General features: G+C 34.6%; 1 protein-coding gene across 1 annotated transcript in view; it reads left to right on the top strand.

Annotated features, from left to right (window-relative positions):
* The window catches only part of ADAMTS6 (ADAM metallopeptidase with thrombospondin type 1 motif 6), a 226,177-nt gene that overhangs the window by 176,625 nt on the left and 24,593 nt on the right, over nt 1–24,959 (top strand). The window contains exons 18-20 of the mRNA XM_054578414.1: nt 1,272–1,435; nt 1,833–1,971; nt 20,975–21,104. Of these exons, the coding sequence (XP_054434389.1) occupies nt 1,272–1,435; nt 1,833–1,971; nt 20,975–21,104 (433 nt within the window). The remainder of the gene's footprint in view (nt 1–1,271; nt 1,436–1,832; nt 1,972–20,974; nt 21,105–24,959) is intronic.

Raw genomic sequence — 24,959 nt, 5'->3', positions numbered from 1 at the left:
GATCTTCTGTTTCTTAGATAAGTCCCTTTAACATTTTATACAATAAGGGCTTTGCTTTCAGTCACTTCCCCCACTACCCACAAACAAATTGGGTCCTTCTGGTGCTGATTCCCAGGTGCGTGGGTTTGTGTACATTGTAAGACCCTATGGGTCTCTCCAAAAAACTTTCCTGTGAGTCTGGAATTTTCTCCAGCTGCCACAACTGCCATAGGTTTTTACCACCAGAGGTTTTGAGACTTTCTTTCCCTGCACTGTAACCCTGGGTTGCACAGTCTGTCTCGCTCCCCAGTTGTTCCTCCCGGTTTATCTGCACACAAATGTGAGACCACCAGGTCTGCCAGGTGCCATCTTGCCACGCGTCCTCTCCACCCCGGCTACCCGTCTCTGCCCCTCCTACCTGTCTGGATGAATGGTTCTTCTTTAACTCCTTGGTGTTGGACTTCCACACAGTTCAATTTTCTGGTAGTTCTGGTTGTTTTTTGTTTTGAAATTTGTTGTTGTCCTTCTTTTGGCTGTGTGAGGAGGCAAAGTGTGTCTACCTATGACTCCATCTTGGCTGGAAGTCTCTTTTTTTTTCTAATTTAAGATGCTTTTTTGTTATATATTAATTCCCATATATACTTGGTTTTATTTCTTAACTGTCTGTTTGGTTCCATTGTTGTCTATGTGCCAGTATCATAGTTTCTCCCCACACCATACTCATATAATTCCTTTTTAAATATTTGGGCAGAAAAGCCTGCGTCCTGCATCTCTCCCATCCCTAGTTGTTTCTTTAGTCATGGTTTTCTTTGCAAGTTCCATATGTTTATTTCTCTAGGTAATGTTTTATTCCTGTCTATCAATGACATTATAAATATTTAATATCTTCTTGACATTCACATGGAAAATTATCATTTTAACTTGTACTTAAGAAAATAATCAAGCCTTGACCACTCTGGCTCTGTTGGTTGGGCATTGCTCTGCAAAGCTAAAGGTCACCCATTCAATTCCCACTCAGGGCAAATGGCTGAGTAGTGGGTTAAGTCCTCCGGGTGCATATGAAAGGCAACCAATAGATATTCCTCTCTCTCTCTCTCTCTCTCTCTCCCTCCCTTCCCCTCTGTCTAAAAATAAACAAATAAAATCTTTTAAAAAGAGAGCAAATGGTCAAGAATCCCATCTCTAAATGGAAATGGATATTCATTGTATACTTCAGTGCAGTTGTTAATCAGTGACATCGTGGTAAATAAAGTTTCATATTTTTAGGTATTCTGTGATTTATTTTTTTTTAGCTTTAAAATCTGAAGGGGATGATTATTACCTTAATGGTGCCTGGACTATTGACTGGCCTAGGAAGTTTGATATTGCTGGAACAGCTTTTCACTACAAGAGACCAACTGATGAACCCGAGTCCTTGGAAGCTCAAGGTCCCACCTCGGAAAATCTCATTGTCATGGTAAATGTGTCTTTGCCTCTTTATTTCTACTGTTTGTCATTTGCCCTTTGAGGTAGGAAGAGGCAGGCCTTATTATCCCTGCTTTATCATTGGTGAAATTAGGGGAAAAAAGGTAAAATGGTTTGCCCAAGCATTTAAAATCCTTGTAGAATTAAAGCCAAAGTGCACTTTCCATATGACTGTTTTATAACCAGACAAGGTAGATGAGAGAAATAGCTCTAAATTATCCACAAAAATGGAAGGAAATAATTCCATATAAGTGCATGTGTTCTAAACATTATCTTAAGTTTCCTTTAAGACTTACTTTATGACATCATCTTCTTCAAAAGAAATAATAACTATCTGAATGAAGGCTCATTGTATTTTAATTATCTTCACCAGTTGTTTTCAATGGCAGGTTCTGCTTCAAGAACAGAATTTGGGAATTAGGTATAAATTCAATGTTCCCATTCCTCGGACTGGCAGTGGAGACAGTGAAGTTGGCTTTACGTGGAATCATCAGCCTTGGTCAGAATGTTCGGCTACTTGTGCTGGAGGTAAGACACCCACTAGGCAGCCCACCCAGAGGGCAGGATGGAAAGCAAAACATGTTCTGAGCTATGCTTTGTGTTTGCTAAAGAAGCTAATTGGAAACATTTCTTGCAGGTTTGCTTCAAGCTGTAATTTAGCAAAAGAAACTTTGCTTTAATTATATTATATTCCGTTTGTTTTTAACCTCATGTAATTTGTACAGATTTGTTGGTAAAATACATCTTGGCACAATGAGTGTCTCTGCTGGTGCTTCTCCCAAGACTAACTTGAAGGTGGGCTGTTTGCTTTTCGTGAATACATTCTTGGTAAAGAACATCTAGAGTTTTAAATAAGAAAATGGGCAAGAATCAGACTGCACAGATACAACTTCTTGTAATGGGGGATGAGAATGTATGTCTGTGTGCTTGCGTGTTTGTGTTTGTGTGCTTGTGTGTTTCCCACAATCCTACTCAAACTCCCTTTTCCTGCCATCACAGTTAAGGGGCTATTTCCTAGGGTACTGCAAGCATTACTGGTGCCTGGGTCTCTGGGTTAACGGTGTATGCAGATCCCCATTATAGTCCCTCAGAGAGGTAGCTAGCTGCTAGGCGGTGGTTGGTGATGTGTTGGTTGTCCCATGTGCGTTTTTCATGGGTGCCTTTTCCCCACAATTTACTCTATTCCTAATCCTCCTCCCTCTAGTGGCCACCAATGCAATTCTTTACCTCTGGCTGGGAGAGCAGGACAGTTGGCTTCCTTCAAAGCCAACACCCTTGCTGCTGCATGGACTGGTGAGTAGAAGTGCTGTGCAAGCAGCATCTTCCTTCTCTCTGGAGACTAAGTGCATCGCCTCCACCGTACACCTTGGTTACGATAGGCAAAGAGACAAACCTATCCCTCAGGCCTAGGCTGGACTAAAGCGCCTCACCATTCCGAAAGCAAAGATGAAATTTTGGAAAGTGACATTTAGAATGGGAGAAATCGAAATAAAATGAATTATCCCATTTTACCCTATATTCCAATGTATTACCATTTTTTTCTTTCTAAATTTCTTGGAAACAGATTACTTAACATCGACTTTATCCTATCTTGTCCTTTACTCACTGAATCTCTAACACCTGTGATTTTCAAGCATTGAATCAGAAATTATTTTCACAGAAATGATTATCATATAATAAAGTCAGTCTTTTTAGACTCATACAGAATTAAATCACTGATTAACTACAAATCCAAATTCAGTAAAAAACACTATTCCAAAAAAAAGCAAATGAATAATAATGTTTTCTCCTGTGTGAAGTGTCATGAAACATGGTTATGTATAATTTATGACATATTTTAAAAGATCTCTAATTCCCATCCATTTTATGTGTGAAATGGTTGGTGACTTGTAATGTAAAGATATAAAAAGTATAGGGCATTACTGTTTCTTTTAATGTTCAAGCAAATGCCATTGTGTTATTCTTTAGTGGCATTCATACATATATATTTCTGTATTCCAATTAATTTCTTTTTATTAAGCCTATCAATTAACTTCCCCCTTTTCATATATCAAAAAGAAGTCCTCCTGATAACAGTACATACATAATTCAGGCCCTAGGTAAGGTGAATTTTCTAAAGAAAAGCCAAAATAACTTAAAGTTTAGGAAATCTAATGAGAAAAGTTTGTGTTGAGGTTGGATTAGCTTAGAGAAGAGAAGGCTGAGGAAAAGTATATTAGTATCGTCAAGTACGTGACAGAATGTTGAATGGCAAATTCTTAGTGCCTGTTCGTCCTCGTCCTAAAAATTGCTATATTTGGGGATAGTTTAGACACAGTCTTGTCTGAGGCCAAGAAGGGATTAAGTGAATTCACAATGTTCCTTCTAACCCTGATTCTTTTCATCAAAAAGGGGATAGTCCAACAAAAAAAAAAAAGAAAAATATAAGTTATGAGAACTGAATTTAGAAGAAAAACTATGATTTTATTAAAGAAATATGAAAAATCTAAATGAGTGTTATTCTTTTCCATAACACTTGTATTGAGAAATCAAAATAGAAAAGTGATTCCTTGTGATAGGGGGTAAATCAAAAGAAAATGAGGGAGAAAAGCCCCTGGAAGGAGAATTTGCTCTTCTTTGTTAACTGTATTTCTCTCTTCCCTCTGAAGTTACTAGATATTTGATGTAGTTCTGGGAATTGGAATTGTGCTCAGTTGTAAGCGATTATGATAGCATTCATGGGGCCCTGGCCTTCTTTGGAAGAGAGATGTACAGAGCTTGTAAGTTGGCAGGTATAGCATGAAGAGCTCCCATTTATTTTGGCAAGTGGTTCTTCAAGTGTGGTCCCTAGACCAGCGGCATCAACATTACTTCAGAATTTATTAGAAATGCTGATTTGGGGGCCCTATCTTACACCCACTGAGTAGAAACTCTCAGGGTGGAGCCAAGCAATCTATGTTTTAGCAAACTCTCCGGGTGCTTCTGATGCTTGGTCAGGTTTGAGTACCGCTGGTCTTGATTGACAGAGAAGCTGAAACCGAGCACTCTAGACACATAGACTTTACATCCTCATCACAGAAGTCTGTTTATCTCCCTAGACTCATTTTGTACCTAGAACAATGTCTGGCACATACTGACACTCAATAAATATTTATTCATAGACGAGTGAGTGAGCAAAAGGAATTATTTGGCAAAAAGAAATTATTATTATTTGTTCATTCTAGCTCTTTCCAGTGTGGAAAATGAGAGCTCACAATTGCTGTTTTTCCGATGAGGTGAAGCAAAAAGATTGCCAGGGAGAAGCAGTATAGTTTTGATTAATATGAATATGTAAAACCAACCTCCTTTCTTTTGTTTTCTTTACTGTGAATAGGTGGGAAATAATTCTTAGGATATAAAGTGCTAATATTACTTATTGGAATTACTCTTCCTACGTATACCCTGACTTTCAACCCCAGGTTTTTTAAATACAGGAAGCATATGATTGAGGGAAATAAAATCACGTGGGACTCAGGAATTTTGATCATAGAGACAGCTAGAATCATCTCTTTGGTAATGGTAAATGGAACTTCATCTATAGTTAAGAAATCTTTCAAGAAAAAGTCAGTTTTTCTAAGTTTTCGCTAGGGAACTAAAGTTGAATACTAAAGTCAGTTCAATTGTGATCCTTCACTCTTGTCTTTCCAGGGTGGTGCTGCTAGGTGTCTTGAGGCTGCCAAAACTTTTTAAAATGGAAAAAGGGAAAACAAGAAAGATCTCAAAGAACTTTCTGTTGCAATCTCACAATGCTTCTCAATATTCTTACCTATTACTGACCTCTCCGTGTTTTATTAGTGGCAAGACCTTTGAACTTTGTGTTTGGGAGCAGTGTAGATAGCTCTTTCTTATGAGATCTTTTAAGATAAGAAGTTTCGAGACTGTTTTTCTGTTGCTTAGCAGATACAATGACAAATCTAATGCTTCAGGAAATGTTGCTGGTGATTCAGTCCAAGTAATGGTCTTTTCTCTGAGTCAGTGATGAAACACTTCCTTAGCCTGAATAAGAACATTGACATGCTATGGGGTGTTGTCTTCAGGATAAATGTGATTTTTAAGATACAGTTCTGACTCTTCCTCTGAGAGAAACCCAAGCCCAATGAATGAAAGCTTGGCTATTATCTGAATCATTGTTATATATATGAGAGTTCTGTACTTTTTAAAATTTCTTATGCAAAATATATTGTATACGCTATAATTTACCTGACTCCCAAATTTATGTAGTACCATTGTATTCATGATTAATGTGTTAATTGATAAAGGTTGGCTGGGGAGTAAGTATTGCATTATTTTAAAATAATAAAGATTTAGGAGTTTTTTTATGTACTAGTAATTTATGCTAGTGTGCCTTTGTACTCTGACTTCTAAAGATACAAATAACAAATACTGTATAGTCATCCTTCGATGTTAGTCATACATTTTCTGTTTTTACTAATGTTTGGCTAGATGTGTAGTTCTCAAATTTTAATGTGCATCCAAATTACGGAGAGGGTTGTTCAAACAAGATTGCTAGGTTGTGCCCCCAGCCTTTGATTTGGAAAGTGTAGATTCCAAGAATTTGCATTTCTGACATGTTTCCAGGTGATGGTGGTGATATTGGTGCAGAAACCATATTTTTAGAATCATTGGGTCAGACACTTAGCTTTCCTAAAGCTAGTGTCTATTAACACAAGGTGGTAAATCTTTTAGGTAATAATCCATGTTATAGTTTTAATCCACATTACAGCTAGTCTTTTTAAATGATAAATGGTTCTAAAGTTCAGCTCTGTGATGATAAATAAAATTCTACAGTGAAAAAACGTTTCCTGGGGCCCTGTTGCATGTAATCATCCTCAGCAGCACCATGAGATAGGCGTACTATTATTTCTATTCTACAAGTAAAACTCAAGTGAAGTAACTTGCAGAAATCAAAACTTAAAAATTGAGTCTCTAGTGACTTTTTAAAATGTAGCATTTTTTTTCATAATAAAAATGGCCTTTACTTTGAACAGAGCTTTTTCATTAGTTGGCAACCTCAACTGAGCAACATGATATATCTTCATTTAAAAATGTCTCCTACACTAGCTTGAAATGTCATTGTTTCAAATGCTTTCCCTAAGACAATGGACCTTACCTGTGGCTGCACCTTGGAATTATCTGGAGAACTTCCAACAATTCTGATGTTTAGGCCTTGCCCCAAAGTTTCTGATTTAATGCCTTAGGAGGGCGGCCTGGGCATCAGATTTTTTAAAGCTCCCTAGGCATTTCTAATGCACAACCAGGGTTGAGAATTCTGCCTTTGAGGCTGATTGAAAGTTTACTTAGTCTTCAAATGCTTTACATTCAGATTCAAATACCTCTGGGAACTTGACTAATTCACATCTCTGTTTTGATTGGCTACCAGTTGACTGCAATGGTTAATTAGATTTGGGTTTAAGTATTTGGGGTGGGAAAGTAGAGAGGAGAATCAGAGAACAGAATGAAAAAAGTGATAGAATGCCAATTTTATAATTTTGTTCAGGGTGGGCATTGGCCTTGGACATGCCTTTGGAAAGCCTTTTTTTTTGTTTGTTTGCATGCTTTCTTTTACCTGATGGATCACTTATAAGTCTCTAATTAATATTTTTAAAATGAACTGAAATTGTGCTAAACATCACTTCTTGGCCTGTTGGCTAATATCAAGTGAAATTGTGCTAAACGTTTTGAAAGCTCTTCCTTCTAATATCAAGTTTTGTGGTACTTAGGGGGCTAAAATGTGTAAGTGGTTGTATACTCAACTAACTTTACTTTAGACATACAAGTCAGAAGATAAGAGGCATATGATCCCTGTTTTCACTCAGTATTTATGAAAACTGATAAGAAACTTTCTCTTTGTGACTCACAGTTTTAATCAGAAAAGATCTTCTATTGCTTTAAGACATTGTTTTTTATTAGGGAATGAATCTTTGTAAAATGCAGCACTATTCATGACAATTTCCTATGTTTCTGAATGTACTCTCATTTCCCACTGTTCAAACCATTCCCTGCACCCACACAACTTCCTACTCCCTTATCTTATTTAATACAATTCTTAGGCTTAAAAGTAAAATTTTCCAAATCCAAATAACTAGGTGTTGAGGCTGTAGTGTTACATGTAACTTTGCACCTGTTCTCTTACTAAAGAAACCTTAAGGATTCTTTGTGGTGCAAAGAAAGTTCAGAAAATCCATATTCATTTGCATGTATTCGTTTTAAATTTATACTCAAAATATATACAATCTTTGTCCTGCAATTTGCTCTGTTGACACTTCTGATTACTTTTTCCAAATTGTTTTTTTTCTAGGGTTTTCTTTCTTCCTCTTTTTGTAGAAGTACAAAAATTACATACCAAAGAACTCAATGTGAAACTGAAAAACATACAAACACATGGAGACTGAATAATATGCTACTAAACAAAGAATGGGTTAACAGATCAAGGAAGAAATCCAAAGATATCTTGGGACAAATGAAAATGAAAACACAGTGACCCAAAATCTTTGGGACACAGCCGAACAGTTCTAAGAGGAAATTGATAGCAGTACAGGCCTACCTCAAGAAACAAGAAAAATCTCAAACTAATCTTACACCTAAAGGAACTAGAAAAAGAACAACAAACAGAGCCCAAAGTGAGTAAAGGAAGGAAATAATAAAGATCTGAGCGGAAATAAAAAAAATAGAGTTTAAAAAATACAAAATATCAATGAAACCAAAAGCTGTTTTTTTGAAAAGATAAACTAGATTGATAATCCTTTAAAAAGGCTTATCAAGAAAAAAGAGAGAAGACCCAAATGAGTAAAATTAGAAATGAATGAGGAGAAGAGACAAGTGATACCGTGGAATAAACAACTGTATACCAACAAATTGGACAACCTGGAAGAAATGGATAACTTCTTAGAAACATACAATCTTCTCAGACTGAATCAAGAAGAAATAGAAAATCTGAATAGACTAATTACTACTAAAGAAATCAAATCAATAATAAAAGCTCCCAACAAACAAAGTCCTGGACTAAATGGCTTCACAGGTGAATTTTACTAACATTCAAGGAAGAATTAATACCTGTTCTTCTCAAACTATTCCAAAAAATTGAAGAGGATGAAAGGTTTCCAAGCTCATTTTATGAGGCCAGCATCACCCTGATTTCAAAACCAGACAAAGATATTTCCACAAAAGAAAGTTATAGGCCAATAACCCTGATGAACATAAATGCAAAAATCTTCAGCAAAATATTAGCAAACCATATTCAACAATACGTTAAAAAGATCGTACATCATGATCAAATGGGATATATTCCTGGGATGAAAGGTTGGTTCAGTATCTGAAAATCAATTAAAATGATACATCACATAAACGAAATGAAGGATAACAACTATGTGATCATATCAATTGATGCATAAAATCATATAACAAAATGCAGCATCCATTTGTGATAAAAACTCTCAACAAAGTACTAATAGTGGGAACTTACCTCAACATAATAAAAGCTATATATGACAAACCCACAGCCAACATCATACTGAATGGGGAAAAGCTAAAAGCATTTTCCTTAAGTTCAGGAAAAAGATAAGGATGTTCATGTTTACCATTTTTATTCAACATAGTATTGGAAGTTTTAATCACAGTGATCAGACAAGAAGGAAAAAAGCACCCAGATTGGAAAGGAAGAAGTAAAACTGTCATTGTTTGAAGATGACATGATACTCAATACATAGAGAACCCTAAAGAGCCACCAAAATCTATTAGAATTGAAATAAATTCAGTAAAGTAGCGGGACACAAAATTAATATTCAGAAATTAATTGCAGTTTATACACCAATAAAAAACTATCAAAAAGAGAAATTAAGAGAGCAATCCCATTTACAAATGCATCAAAAAGAATAAAATACTTATGAATAAATTTAGCCAAAGAAGTAAAAATATGTACTCAGAAAGTTGTAAGAGTGAAAAAAGAAATTAAAGAAGACACAAAAGAATAGTAGCATATAACATGTTCATGGATATGAAGAATTAATATTGTTAAATATTTATACTTCCCAAAGTGATCTGTAGATTCAATGCAATTCCTATCAAAATACCGATGGTATTTTTCACAGAGCCAGAACAAATAACACTAAAATTTATATGGAACTACAAAAGATCCCTAGTAGTCATAGCAATCTTGAGAAAGAAGAATAGAATTAGAAGTATCATGCTACCTGATATCAAAATATACCACATGACTATAGTAATCAAAACAGCATGGTACTTGCATAAAAACAGACATATAGATCAATGACCAGAACAGAGAACCAAAAAATAAACCCATGCCTACATGGTCAATTAATACAAGACAATGGAAACAAAAATATACAGTGGGGCAAAGACAGTCTCATCATAAATAGTGTTGGGAAAACTGGACAGAAACGTGCAAAAAAAAGAATGAAACTAGACCATCTTCTTACATCATATACAAGAATAAACTCAAAATGAATTAAAGACTTAAATGTGAGACCCAAAACCATAAAAGTCCCAGAAGAAAGCATAGGCAGTAAACTCTTTAACATTGCTCTTAGTGATTTTTTTTGGATACATAACCTTGGACAAGGGAAAAAAGAAAAAAATACACAAATGGGACTATATCGAACCAAAAATTTTTGCACAATGAAGGAAACCAACAAAATGAAAAGACAGCCTACTGGTATAGAGAAGATATTCACCAGTGATACATCCAATAAGGGGTTAATATCCAAAATTTATAAACAACTCACACAAGGTAATGCTCCCCTCTCTACCACCCCCGCCCAAAAAAATCCAGTCCAATTTAAAAAATGGGCAGAGGACCCGAATAGACATTTCTCCAAAGAGGACATACAGATGGCCAATAGACATATGAAAAGATTCTCACGGTCTCTAATCATCAGAGAAATGCAAATTAAAACCACTATGAGACATCACGTCACACCTGTCAATAAATCAACAAACAAGTGTTAGTGAGAATGTGGAGAAAAGGGAACCCTTGTGCACTGCTGGTAGGATTGCAGATTGATGCAAACACTATGGAAAAAAAGCATAAGCTCTCTCAAGAAATTAAAAATAGAACTAACTTATGACCCAGCAATTCTACTTCTGGGTATTTATTCAATGAAATCCAAAACAGTAATTATCAATGATATATGCACCCTTATGTTCATTGCAGCATTATAATAACCAAGATATGGAAGCAACCTAAGTGTCCATCAATATATGAATAGATAATGATGTGTTACATGTATACAATGGAATACACCTCAGCCATAAAAAAAACGAAATAGTGCCATTTGTGACAACATGGATGGACCTAGAAGATATTATGCTAAGTGAAATAAGTGAGAGAAGGAAAGACAAATGCCAGATGATTTCACTTAACATATGGAATCTAAAGAACGAAATAAATGAACAAACAAAACAGAAAAAGACTCATAGATACAGAGAACAAACTGATGATTACCACATAGAAGGGAGATTAGGGGACTGGGTGAAAAAGGTGAAGGGATTAAAAAGCTACAAAATAGTCATGGGGATGTAAGGTCCAGCCAGAGTAGGGAATATATTCAATAATATTGTGATAACTGTGTATTGTGCCATGTGTGTACTAAACTTATCAGGGGGATCACTTCATAAATTACATAAATGTCTAACCACTGTGCTGTACACCTGAAACTAATATAAAGTAATATTGAATGTCAACTGTAATTGAAAAATTTTAAATCAGTTTGGTCAGGTTTCTGCTAACAAACAGGCATCTCTCTGCTAAACATTCATTGCTCAGCAACTAAAGGAAAAAAAGATAAGTTATAGCTTGGCTTAAATTGAGCAGGAGGAAGAAGGAGACAGATTTATTTTCAGAGGCCATTTTGATTTTGTTTGAAGATCAAAGAGCACCTATTTTTCTTACATATACAGAGTGGGGCAAAAGTAGGTTTACAGTTGTTCATATGAAAAATAATGCAATAATGAAGTAATAATAACGCAAGAATAAACTTTGTATTGCATGTATGTACAATTATAAGCCTACTTTTGTCCACCCTGTATTATGGATTGTTCAAGAATGTTTCTGATCAGTTGACCATTTAAAATACTACCATTATTTTATTTAGCCTAATTAATTTTTCTTGTATGTTTGATGCTTACTCTATATAAATACTTTTTAATTTATTATCCTTTTTTTACCCCTCACTGTCATCTTAAGCCATATGTGTGTGTCAATAGCACATAAGCTTAAAAGATATTCTTTCTATGTTTTTTTCTAAGACAAATTCTTTTTATTTTACTTTTTGTGACTTCACCCGATTCACCAGGATTCCCATACATATTGGAACTGAACTCTAGTTTTTCACATTTCAAGATGCTTTACATAGTTTTCAACTGCTATTTTGTATTCTCCTGACTTAGGGTCACATTTTCCAAACTGTACCAGGGGGCCCAGGACACTGCAGCCAACACACGAGGCGCTGCAGGGCCTTGTGCGTTTTCAGCGCACGCAAGGGGACCTCCACTGTGCACTGCACACGCTATTAGTATTCAGTTGTTTGGACCTAATTAATTATTAAGTGAAACTCTTTGGTATTTTTTTTTCTGCCTAGCTGGTTCTGTGGAAATTTTATTGAGACACTAAGGGTGCTGTGAACCAAGAGTGTTTGAAAACTCTTGATTTAGAGTAAAATGAGTGTCATTAAAGTTGCATAAAAATCAGTCGCCTCACTTCAGTACATTAAATTTCATGTCCTAAGAAGAAAAAGAGCATATAACCTGCTTATTCAGGGTCCTGGTGGTATTCAGAGTTAAAAAATTAGGGTCTTCTATTCTTCCACTTAAGGAATGAGAGGTCTGAAGTAACATATAATTTCTCCTTCATACCTATATAAAGTATTCCTTCTGACACACCCTCCTAAGTATGTTTCCTTCCTTTGTCTCTGTTAGTTCAGTTTACAAGTTTAAGATTGGTGGGTGATGTTTTTAAAAAAAAGAAGAGAAAATAAACTATATATTTAAAAGAGTTCCTGATAGCAAATTCTTAGTAACTTACTACCTAACAAGTTTATGTAACAATCTACACTATTCTTTTTATTAATAACATATTTTTCAAATTATTTTAATGAATATATCATGCAAATTACCATAGTCCTTTTTTAAAAATTAGATATTTCTCCATTGTTTCTATGGAAATATTGTATGTTCACGTTATTTATATATTTTGTTTTCAAGAATGATACAACAGAAACATAATGCACACTTAAAAGTATAATAAGTCCACTCTGAAATGACAAATTTAAAATTGTTTTCTAAAAGCAATTTTTAGAAATAGGTATAATGCAATTTTTAGGCCAGTAATAGTACCTGCCTAAAAGAGAACAGCTCTCAAAGTACTAGATAAAACAGAGAAAATGCTTTACATTTTTACTAATGTCCTTTTAATTTCTTTACTAGTTCTAAGTGCCTAACACATTTAACATCACTAAAAATGGTCAGTTCACATTATTAGTGAATAGCAGAATGTGCTTCAAAGAAGGATTTTGAGACTTGAGTTTTTATAGTCATAATAACAGTAATAATGATTAATGCTTGTGCAGCTTATAAAAGACATCTACAATGTAACTTTGACCGAAAAGTGAAGTGGGGGAGGCCCAAAATGAAGCAGATAAAGCCAATACAATTGTTTTTGAAAATTCAAAATAGACTTGATTATAATTAAGTGTGAAAGACATAAAAAAAGTCGAACTTTATAATTAAATTTTCTTCTCTTTGATTTAGGAATTACCATCCAAAAAATTACTTTCAGAGTTAAATAAAATATAGCAGATGGACATTTTAGTTTGAATAATTAAAAACCCTTTACTTATTGTCATTTAACCCTCCCTGGAAGAAACAATTTTGTTACTAGTTTTTAAGAAAGCTTCCCAATGAAAGTTACTTTTGTGCGAGGTTTCATGATGCATTATTGTTTGAAACTATGAGTGTCCTTTTACATTTCATTCCTGTATTTTGAAACTTAGACCTAAAACTGATCACTGTGATATTTTTAATAGTACAAGTCCTTTGTCAAAAGTGATTTAAGTTTACAGGGAATAAAAATTTGCATTCAGTTTTGTTTATTATGTCCTAATTTTTTCTTTGGTCTTTGAAAAAGAAATTGGTGTTTTTAGAGAAAGAGGAGGAGAGGGAGAAACAGAGGAGGAGAAACATGGATCATTTGCCTCTCAAAAAGAACCCGCAACCCAGGCATGTGTCCTGACTGGCAATCAAACCGTCTACCTTTTATTTTGTGGGACGATGCCCAACCAACTGAGCCACACCAGCCAGGGCTCAAAAAGAAAATTTTTGTGCGACTAGACCATATATAGTCTGTCTTTGCATCAACTATAGCATTCCCCTATTTACTCTCCCCATCATCCCCTTTTTTCAGAACATTCTCAGTGTTGGGAAGGAAGAGTATCCTTTAACATGCGGGATTAGTTGTACCAGGTAGCACAGCAGGACGCCTGTGAGCATCACAGCTCCTAAAAGCACACCGTCTTGGAGCCATCCACCACACGCGGGTGGTTCTCATGTAACGAGCCCCGGAGAGCCATAACTCCTCTAGGCAAACTCATGCTCTTGGCTCTTTCACACTCTTGGAAGTTAATATGCTTGTTCACTTACTTATTCATAATTATTATTTCTATGTATCTTTTTGCTTAAGCATTTGGCTTTTCCTATATAATATACTTTAAAAAAATCCTTTGAATTCTCCTGTGTATTTTCAGTATAACTTAAGCTTTCTAACTTCTTGTTAAAAGTCTTACATATAAATGTTTCATCTGACAACCTGAGAGTTTTTACTGTTTACCCCTGAATATTGTGGCTTGCATTTTCTCTAAGGTTAAGATTTATAACTGAAAGCAAGAAACCTCTTTTTCCCTAAACATTTCCCCTGCTGCTCTTTTCCTTCCTCTTTCATCTCATTTCTATTGCTTTATAAATTGTATTTTTCCCTAATGTGATCAGGGCCTGGATACATATTCAGTGATACAAAAACTTGTATAAGACTAAAACCAAAGTTTGAGAGCATTCCTAGTGCATTAATGATCTATGTGTCACAGATCGTGCTTCACATGTCAAAACTTTTGTCCAAAATATCATTTTTAACAATCATAATATTATGTACCTTTATAAGGAATTATGCATAAAATACTTTTGGAAAAAGAGAGTCTTTTATAGTAGTGAGCAGCATTACCCCAATGTTATAGGCCCTTATGATTTTACTATCATTTTTTTTGCTTGAGCAAAATTACTTTGTTTTTCAAAGCTATATTGCTTGTTTATGATTATGTTCTTATTATCAAATATGAAATATTTATCTGTTGATTCCAAGAAAAGGGTTTTATATATAATTAAAGAAAAAACTTCTCTATTGGTAATAAATCCACCACAGTGAGTGGAAGAAGCTCAAGGCTGCATCCTTCCTCTAAAATTTTAAAAAACAAAATACCAAAAACAAAGAAACTTCTACTAAAGATCATGGAGATCCTTTTTAGTATAATTTAATTCTTTACATTAGAAAGGTTGCCTCTTACATTTTTCTATTTCTAGATAGTGTTCTGCCTCTTGACATGTTAGCCCCTTTGATCTGTACTTCACACTGGTAAGAACTCCAGCACTGAAACCAACCAAATGGAACCTGGCAAGTGCCTGTTTTCCAGACTTATTCTCTTACTATTTTGTAGGTTATAGGGGGAAAGCAGACATACAAGGCAAAAAATAGTGAACAGTTGAAATGAGGAGAAAGAAGAGATAACTTTCTTAGAATTTTGGATCTGGGGAAACATTAGGAAGTCATGTAATTTGAGTGTCTCATTTTACAAAGGCGAATGGAAATTTGCCTTTGTCATTTGCCTAAGCTGCCTAGAACTCAAAAGAGGTAACCAAACATGTCAGTAATTGTAGTGAGGAAAAACAGCATAAAGCGAAAGGGAATAAAATCATAGACATTTGGCTATGAAGAGTTCCTAGGATCAGAGAAAAAGAAATCAGACAGCAAAAGAACCAAATGGGAGACTGTAAAAAATATTAGACCTGAAAATGCATTGTTTTATTAGATAAGGTAGCTTCCATAATTATAATGGTATTTGCCTTATCTTCCCTCCTCATTTTAATGTAATCTCATTGCGGTCAAGACTGTCTTACTTATTTCTCCCTGCCATTATGATAAGGGAAAAAACCATGCCTTAGACAGAGTAGGAATTCAGTAACTTAAGTTAGATACTTACTGTAGAAGAGATTACCGTTAATATTTAATGAGTAGTAGGAACTCCCACCAGGGATAGTGTCATTTCAAACAAATGCAGTATATGTTCGCTCCACCCTACCTCACCATCACCAAAGACAGTTGGCTCTAGAAAAACATAGTATTTTTAAAGCCACATTTTCCTTTTCTTATCTTGTTCCCTTTGGACATCTAGTTTTGCTAGGACAAAAGGAAAGACACTAATGGCAGAGAAAGAAAGCTTTTGAAAGATAAAAACTAGCAGGAGGCTCATCAGAAGCAGGAAGCATATGGGTGGAGCTGACTGGTACCCTGGATGCCAGCTGTCAGATCCAAGGCAGATGGGCTTTGCTCCGCCCTGTAAATGCTTGTGTCTGGCCAATAATCACAGAGCACAACAGCCAGATTCCAGCAGTGAAAGGCAGAGGAGAGAGACATTTTTTTCCTGGCATTTGTTGCTCTTTGGATGCTATCTGCACTAAAAATTTAGATTAAATTAATATTGCTGGATATGCACTCTGTCTACCGTGGTTATATAGTGTTGCCTTGGTTGCTAGCTACTTTGGGTGGTGTGGTTAAGCAAATTGTTGCCTTAGCCACCAACCACATTCTTAGTATAAACTCTGACTTGCTAACTTCTCCTCCCCTCTTCCTCTTCAGAAAACTGCTCCGATATGATGGGCTATGTCACTAGGTTAAATGATCTAGATGTAGGTTAGCTCGTCCATCCTAAGGATAGATATATACCTCTCTTACTTTCTCTTATTGACTCACTCCCATGTGGTTATAGACTGTTCATTTACCAACCGATTCAATGGTCTAAAGTCAAAAGGTTTTATGAGATGTGAAAAGACCTCAGAGGTCTTCCTCTCGCCCTTAACCTTCCCTACATCCTTCTTGGTTTAACACAATCACTCTTTCTAGTGAAATTCAAGTGGTAATTTCTGTGCATTGAGTAACCTCTCTCTAAGTTTAAAAATGACGAACTATCCTGAAAAAAGCAACATATTGCTAAGTATTATTAGCATGACTATATAAAATTAAGAGAGAGAGAGATGGGACATAAGAGCCTTAAGCAACATACCGGGAGAGTAGAGGAGGGACTGAAAGAAGGTGAGAAGTGAGGCGGAGCTGTAGTCTCCAAAGGGTTCATTTGAGATTGGCCCTAGGACAGCAGCTGCTAAGCAGAAGACTCTATATCCTTCATGTGAACCATTACAAACCTAAAGTAAACACAGTAGATGGAGTTCATCTAGGACTCACTTGCAGCTTGGTAGACTTCTTGCTCATTTGCCTGTGGTATATGCTGTTTCAAAATATAAAAAGTCATTTCTTGATGTGTAGTTAGAACAGTGATTCAGATTGGGAACTTCTTTGTCCCATTGGATAAGAGAAGCTTTGGTGAGCAAATAGATCATCTCTAAATTTTAACTATTGGCAGAAACTTAAATAGGAGATCTGACAAGTTAAAATTCACAGACTAAAAGTAAGGCTTATGTTTCCATGTTAAGAGCCATCATATTTGATTCTTTAAAGATAAGGAAATTAAAGGCCTCTAAATAGGATATACCCATTTTACAGACTTTAAAGAACATATATTGGTAATGGCATCTTTGTACTTAAATTTTATGAAATGAAACCATTAATTTTTTTTAAGCAAAGAAGAAAGACTGCATTTAACAAAAGAACAGGTATACAGTTTGCATGCCAGTAACTTTAGGTGTTTATGGATAAAATATAATTAGTGCAGTTTAAATCTTACTAATTAAATCCTACAGAGCACCTGCATATCTCCAGGGGATATGGACGTTAAAAGTCACTAGAATTTTGTTTTCAATTAGGTGTAGACTGACTGATCATGTGGACAATTTATGTTTTTGGTTATAAACTATAAGTATTCAGATTTGAAAGCATAGATTGGCCTGTGTAACTGGATGTAATTATTCCCAAGAGGTTTAAATCAACTCTTTGGCATGTTTCACAGGTTTAAAAGAAGACATATATGAGAGGCTTGGTCATATAAGGATTCTAAACTCAATCATTTCTCCTGTTGACTTAGTTTAGATTATTTTAAGTTGATCTGTATTTTCTACTTTCTAAAGTTAAAAGCTGCATTTTTCTTAACCCAAAAGTATGCGATTAAGAATTCATCCAGTTAGGTACATTGGTTTAGAGAATTATCCCATTGTTCCTACCTTAACAAGAAAAAAGAAATCTGTAAACCTGCCAAGTGTGGGGGGTAAAAGTTGGAAGTAGGCATGTATGCCATTGAAAGAAGATAGTTCATTGTTGTAAGAATATTTGGAATAGATTCCTGGTGTAGTCAGTTCTTGAGTGTGAAAACCACACTGTCTAACATAACATTTTAGAAGAAATTAATAAAAGATGAATGTGAAGAAAAATGCATCTTCATAAAATGTAGAGTGATTTCAGCTGTTTATTCAAGAACTTTAATTTTTGCTTTATCACAAAAGTGTTCTAAAATTTTGAAACTGAAATGTACTTCAAAATACTTTAATTCATAATTTTTAAGAAGTCTGAGAGGCATGACCAAAATTAAGTCAATTTGTAATTCTTATCATTTAGTCCAGTATCTCATGAGAAGCACAGGGCCTTGTATTAATCTCTATTCTCTGTTGAATGAATGAATGAATGGCCTTCTCACCACATTTAGCTGGCACTTATGGTTTGTGTACTATGCTATTTTAAACTAATTACTAGATCCCGTCAGAAAGTATTTTATGCTTAAGTTTTTTCCAAAAGTATTTTATGAAAAATAACCCTAAAAATAAAGGTCCACAACAAAGATACAAGATTGTGGATAATTTTTATTTTGTTCTTTCTGGTTTGTGTATTTTTCAGATTTTTAACAAAAACAGTATACAGCAATTTTTTTCAAAATACGTAGCTCAAATCTTTCTTAAAATGAAATATAAATTTCACCTCTAATAACTAATATCTCATCTGTGATATAAAATTGCTATTACATTAAAAGTTACTTTTAAAATTAATGTAATTATAACAAACAGCATTTCTAGAATTAATTAATTTTATCTCGTGCTGTAGAAACTGTATTAATGTTTCTGCCGATACAGAACAATGTCAGTTCCATTTTGCAGTCTTGAAAATGGTTATCCTTTTCTGAGAAATAATCAAATACAAAAGTGAATGCCAACTTTCTTCTTGCAAGTATAATCATAATGTTTTTATTATTAAACACATTTTTAAAAGTTGGGTGAAGTTTGTAAGTCTTTTATGTAAGTGGGTTGTTTGAGTCTTCCCTTTCCAAGAATAATCATATTTGAATGACTTAAATAAAAAGAGTGATGCTAACCAATAAAAATAATCCCCTGCACTCCCTGATAGAAATGAAATGTTGAACCCGGGTGCATGGATATTCTGAGTGCTGGTAGCACTTGGTAGTTGAATCCTATGACTAATGGCAGAGATTTTTGTCTAGGTAGATCACATGGACTTAGTTATCTGCCCACTGGAATGACACAGTAGGGAGATATCTGATGAATATTGTGGAACATCTGTGAATGGATCACAGCTACGCCTGATGTGAATCATTCTTCCCTCAAAAATCTAAAGTTTAATAGTTAAAAAATTCCAATCTGTTGTTGCAGAAACTGAGATGTTTGGCCTATTCTAGGAGTTGGGAGGGAATGAATACAACACATATTCTTAGGACATCTTTGCCAGAAAGGCATCTGGCTGTGTTTTAAACCTCTAAATTTAGGAAATTTAAAAACTGGTTAAAGGCAGCAGTGAGAGCCCTGGGCCATTGCAAGTAGTCAAATATGCCTCCTTCAATTGATCGCCACCTTCGCAGAGACCACGGGGACTTAGTAGTTTTCTTGATCAGGGGAATTGATTTCCCATCTTTAAGTTCACCAGGCTTGGTTTAATGTGTACAAAGCATGATGACGGTGGCATTGCCACCCCAGAATGTCCATGGCTCTTAAGGGACGTTGAGGGGGGCATTTGGTGTGCAGCTTTTTCGGTGATGATTTCCTTTATTGGATGATCCGATTTCAAATGGACTTTCCTAAGTTGGGATCCAGCTCTTTTCTTTCGGGTACTATTAAAAGCAATTGAAAAAAAATAAAAAGCAAAACTGAAGGTTTACGTGGGGCTAGCCAGGTGTGAAGCTGTTTCCTAGGTACTGCTCATGCTGCTCTTCCAGGCTTTCTGAGTATGTAGGTACCTGGCTGTTGAACTGGGGTGGTCAGTAGGCGGGTAGCTTAGTCTGCTTTTATTCCAGTTCCAGGAACAACCTGTTACCTCTGTGTGATCTGAGACATTTAGCATTGTCTTGTAGTTAGATGTTTTTTCCTGATATTTTGACATATTTATCTTTACTTCTTTTGATTCCTTCTTTTGAGTCTGCATGAAGTCTGCTTACCAGGGATATTTACAAATAAGAGTGTGTTTGTGTGTGTCTTTGTATTTTGTGACATGTGAGCAAGTTGTGGTGGATGTCTTTGCCAATAAATAATAAACATATTTAGAATTATACAAGTTTTATAATGACAATGTTTTAGCTATGGAAAACATTTTTAAGACTTTTAAAAAATTAGAAATATTTTGTAAGTTCAAATTTTATAGAATATGTGTATATCTGTTTGACAATTGTGTGATCAATGGGGCCAGTCCTGTTAAAGCAGATTGATGGGTTGTAGTTCAAAAAAGGTTCAATGCAATCTTTAAATTGTAGATTTTGTGGGCTGTTAGAGAAATAAATCTATAAATGGAAGAAAAAAATCAAATGTGTGAAATGTAATATGTTCCTAACAAAGACTAAATTATTAGATTTGTTCTACAAAATATCAAAAAGTGTTCCTATTGTTTTGTTTTAAAATAGATATACAACCATTGTTTTGCATTGAAATGGATATTCATATAATTTACATGGTGATATTTGGGGGAAATGAAAGTTTTGTGTTTTTTTTTAAGGAAAGCATGAAGAAGATAATATAAATGGGAATACTAATTGTTTAAAATCACCAAGAGTTTCTTTTCTGAACTTGAAAACAGTTATGTTTCTAAACACAGGGCCAACAATTTTGCCTAAATCTGCAGTATAATGACCAGTATAATGACTTCTCTCCTTTTTAGAGAAGCAGTCAAGTGTTTCTGGAACAGATAAGACAGCAGCGATCCAGTGAGGTTGATTCCTTACAGAGGAAAGCTATGCATACCTAACTTAATAAAGGTAAACTACTCTTCAATTAATTATGCCCTCTTTTTCCCAAGGTGTCCAAAGGCAGGAGGTGGTCTGCAAAAGGCTGGACGACAACTCCATTGTCCAGAACAATTACTGTGACCCTGACAATAAGCCTCCGGAAAATCAAAGAACCTGCAATACTGAGCCCTGCCCACCCGAGTAAGTAAAAGAAGTGAGAATTGTTTACTTCAAGTGCAAAAAGAAAAACATTAGGTATTCACAGTTGGAAACATATATTCATATTATATGAATAAATTAAGCTGAGAAAAGGGATAAAAACATGACAGAGGGTGGAATTTTGATGTGCCTTCCAATGAGCAAAGGTTCATATTTATTCATAGGTTTCAGTTAACTCCTCTAAAGCAGGAGCTTCAGTTGATTGATCCTGGCACAGTGCTGGAAATTGTATTTCCTTGATTTCTAAGGCACACATCTTTTGACATTTTAACATATCTCTAATTGGTTTTATCTTGCAACTAATGGTGTCTTACGATAATAATTGGCACTATGTTTATCTTTCCTAATGACACATAAAATGATGGTATCTGAGAATCAATAAAATATAGTAGATTGATATGCAGTCCTATCTTTTCCAGGTATGTATCCTAAAGGCCCAAAGACTTTTAAAATGGTTTAGAGATATTCCTAAACAGAATTTGCTGGCCCAGCTTTGAATTCTGTCATCCTGAGCGTCCTGTCTTCTGAGTGATGCGCACAGGCTCAGCAGTGCACGTCAGCCTCCTGTTGATTAATGTAGCAAATACAGCTCGCTGTGAGGGGAGGCACAAAGACAGATCCACTCATCTTAGTGATGACTTTTAAAGAAGTAAAATGTAGAAATATGAGACCTGCTGTTAGTGAGCCACGTTTTATAACCTGTAAGAACACAAAGGTTTCTGGTTTGAGCAAAAGGCAATGATTGTGTGAAAAAAGACAAAGATGCTGAGTTGATCATAAAAGTACTAATCTTTGTAGGGATTTTGCCTATTTGACAACTGCAAGACAGAATGTGTGTGAATGGCATTGCATTCTTGTTTCGGAGTCACCATTATCTCCCTGGTTAACTATTGTAATTACCCCAATATGAAACTGATAAAGAAAAAGAGAGCAAGCAAATGAACGTATATACTCCAGAGTCTCTAGAACTGCAAAAGAAAGCCCTATAATAAAGTAATCTCTTTTTCTAAAAATGACTGCAGTGGAGTCACAAAAAGCTGGGACTTACAATGAATAAGGAATTCAGCCCCCTATTATAGTTAAAGAAAAATGCATTTCTCAATATTTGTTCAAAACAATAATGCCTTATGAACTTTAATTATCCAAACTCAGTGTCTGCCTGAGTATTTGACTCTCAAAGGGAGATATTAACTACTTGTCTCTTGAAAAGGTTCATTGCAATGGCTACAAATAAGAACACAGGGAGTCTAGACTGATAGAAACTTTTTTTTAAAGAATTTTTAAATTTCATGTCTCCTCTTTTCAAAATATGATCACCATGTCACTTATTCCTTAAAATCCAGACAAGGGAAAATATAGAACTATGACCTATGATAAGTATTATCAAGACAAGATATTTAATTGGGTCTTTTTCCTTTCATTTTCTTACCAATTATTTTTATTAGTTTATCTCAAGAGAAACAAAAACTATAAAAACAAAGTGATGCTTTAAATTTTGAAGTTTTCAATAACTTCAACATATTTTCATATAATTATGAATCTCAACCCATCAACTTAGTTCCCTGCCACTCAGGATTCTAGGTATTACATTTGGCATTTGATCAGCCATTTAAGGCATCTGAGTGGGCCTGGTCACATCTGTTCTATTTTGGCCTCAGCTTTTTTATTTGTTTAAGCTTAACTGCTATTCAAACGTCCTTTGAGATTTCAATGGTTGGTCATTCCATCCCATGTATTTTAGGCTTGGTTATTACATAGGAATTTGGTGTATTTGTGTGTGTGTGTGTTAACACTTTAAGGGTATATTTGAACTAACATACATAATTAAAATTAAGTGTCCTCTCTCCTTTTGAATTCTGAAGTAAAAAGTTATTAACTTTTTTAAAATTTGAAGGTGAGGGGATAGGATTCGATAAACAAAGTTATAGAGAATAAAGAGAGAATTTAGTTTTCTTTTTTGGGAAGAGCTAAGGAACATTTAAAATATTACTCTTTATTAGGCCATTTGCTTTCTTAGTTCTTTTTATTAAATGTCTTCTCTATTCTTTTGAATACAGACTATGAAAAAGTAGATCATAATTCTTCAGAATGGTTGTTGTATATAAGATTCCCAGTAGACATTGGTATTATAAAGATAAAAATCATAGAAAAACTACTGAATTCAGTAAGACTTTAAATAGGTGTGGAAGAAAGAAAAGGAGATAGGTCTTTTCAGATGATGTGATAATTGTGTTTTGTTTTGTAATACATATTAAAACAAAGTTTTTTAAAATATAAAACACCTATAACTCCTATAATACCACTTTTAATACTTTGATGTCTATATTCCCAGTCTGTTTTCTTTGTCAACATAGACATGTGTACATAAGAAATGGTATAATGATATTTATGATGCTTTGTAGTCACTTCTCAACATATTTTGAACATTAAGTTCCTTCTACTACATTTAGTAGATATGTCATTGTTTATTTAAATTGGCTTCCCACTGTCAAACTGTTTTGGTTGTGTCCTAGCTTTTAATCCTTCGCAACACCACAGCATTAACAGTTTTTGCTACTAACACTTTGCTCTCTATAATTATGCCCTTATGCAAAGTGCATAGGAATAGAATTTCTTGTTCCAATGGAAATATATTTTAGCCCTTCAGATGCATTGTCAAATTGCTCTCCAGAAAGAACATACGAATGTATACTCCCATATATATAACAGTATATAAGAATGTCATTTCCCTGAACTGAAAACCCTAGGTATTATTAATTTAAAAACAATCTTTGACTATGTTATAGAAAAAAAAGCCTTGATATCTAATTGCTATTTTATTTAGTATATCTTGGATTGCCAATGAGGCCGAATATTAAAAAATTAAGTCCAGTGGCCATTTTATTACTTCACTTTCTGCTTTTTCTTTTCATGGCTTATCCTATTTTTCTATTGAAGTATTTATCATTTTGTTACTGATTTGTATGAACTTTTAATGTATTAAGGATATTAACTCTTTTATCTGTGTTCCAAATAATTTTTTAGTTTGTCATATGTTTTGCATATTATTTATGGTCTATGACCTATTTTTATTTACAAAGTTTTAAAATATTATATAGAAAGACTATTAAACATTTATTTCTTTTATTGATATAATGTTCAGGAAGGTCTTACCCACTCTTAAATCATACTTTTGATGTTTTTTAATGAAAAATTCAATCTATCTAAAATATATTTGAGGAAAGGATCTATACTTATTTTCAAATATTATTTATTCAATACCATTAATTTAAAACTCTAAATGCTATTTTTATCAAAAAGCATCTTTTCAAATTATGAAATATTTCAAATGTCTTTGAGTCACACTAGAGACCTTATCAGTATAGTATAAGAAAATAGAAAGCTATAAGATTTGTTGTATAAAGAAAATCACAAGGGACTATAAAGAATAGACAAAAGAGACATCAGTAGAGAAATAATAACAACAATAACAATAACACACATTTATTTGGAAGATCTTGAAAGGGCAGAGGAAGCCTTGCTGGGAAAAATTAATAAAGAGCAGTAACTCTTATAAGAAAGAGTACACTAGTCTAGGTGGTGAGGGGACGGGACAGGAAAAAAACAAGAATTCTAGAGACATTAAATGAAAATGATTCGTGACAAAGCCTGAAATAATTGGGAAAGGGGAAAGGGAGGAGTTGATACTAAAGCATGACTGATAGGAAACCCTACCATAAAAAAGGAAGTAATGCTGAGTGGGCATCCAAAGAGAAAGGCTAAGAGTTCAATTTTGACCTTGCTGTCTTTTAAGAGCAAGAATATTTCTATAAATGACCTCATGCGAAGAACACTTAG

This window comes from Pteronotus mesoamericanus, unplaced genomic scaffold (genome assembly GCF_021234165.1).
Source record: "Pteronotus mesoamericanus isolate MK-2021 breed Mesoamerican mustached bat unplaced genomic scaffold, CSHL_Meso_final contig_50, whole genome shotgun sequence".
NCBI classification, from domain to species: Eukaryota; Metazoa; Chordata; class Mammalia; order Chiroptera; family Mormoopidae; genus Pteronotus; species Pteronotus mesoamericanus.
This window is presented reverse-complemented; position numbering and strand designations above follow the sequence as displayed.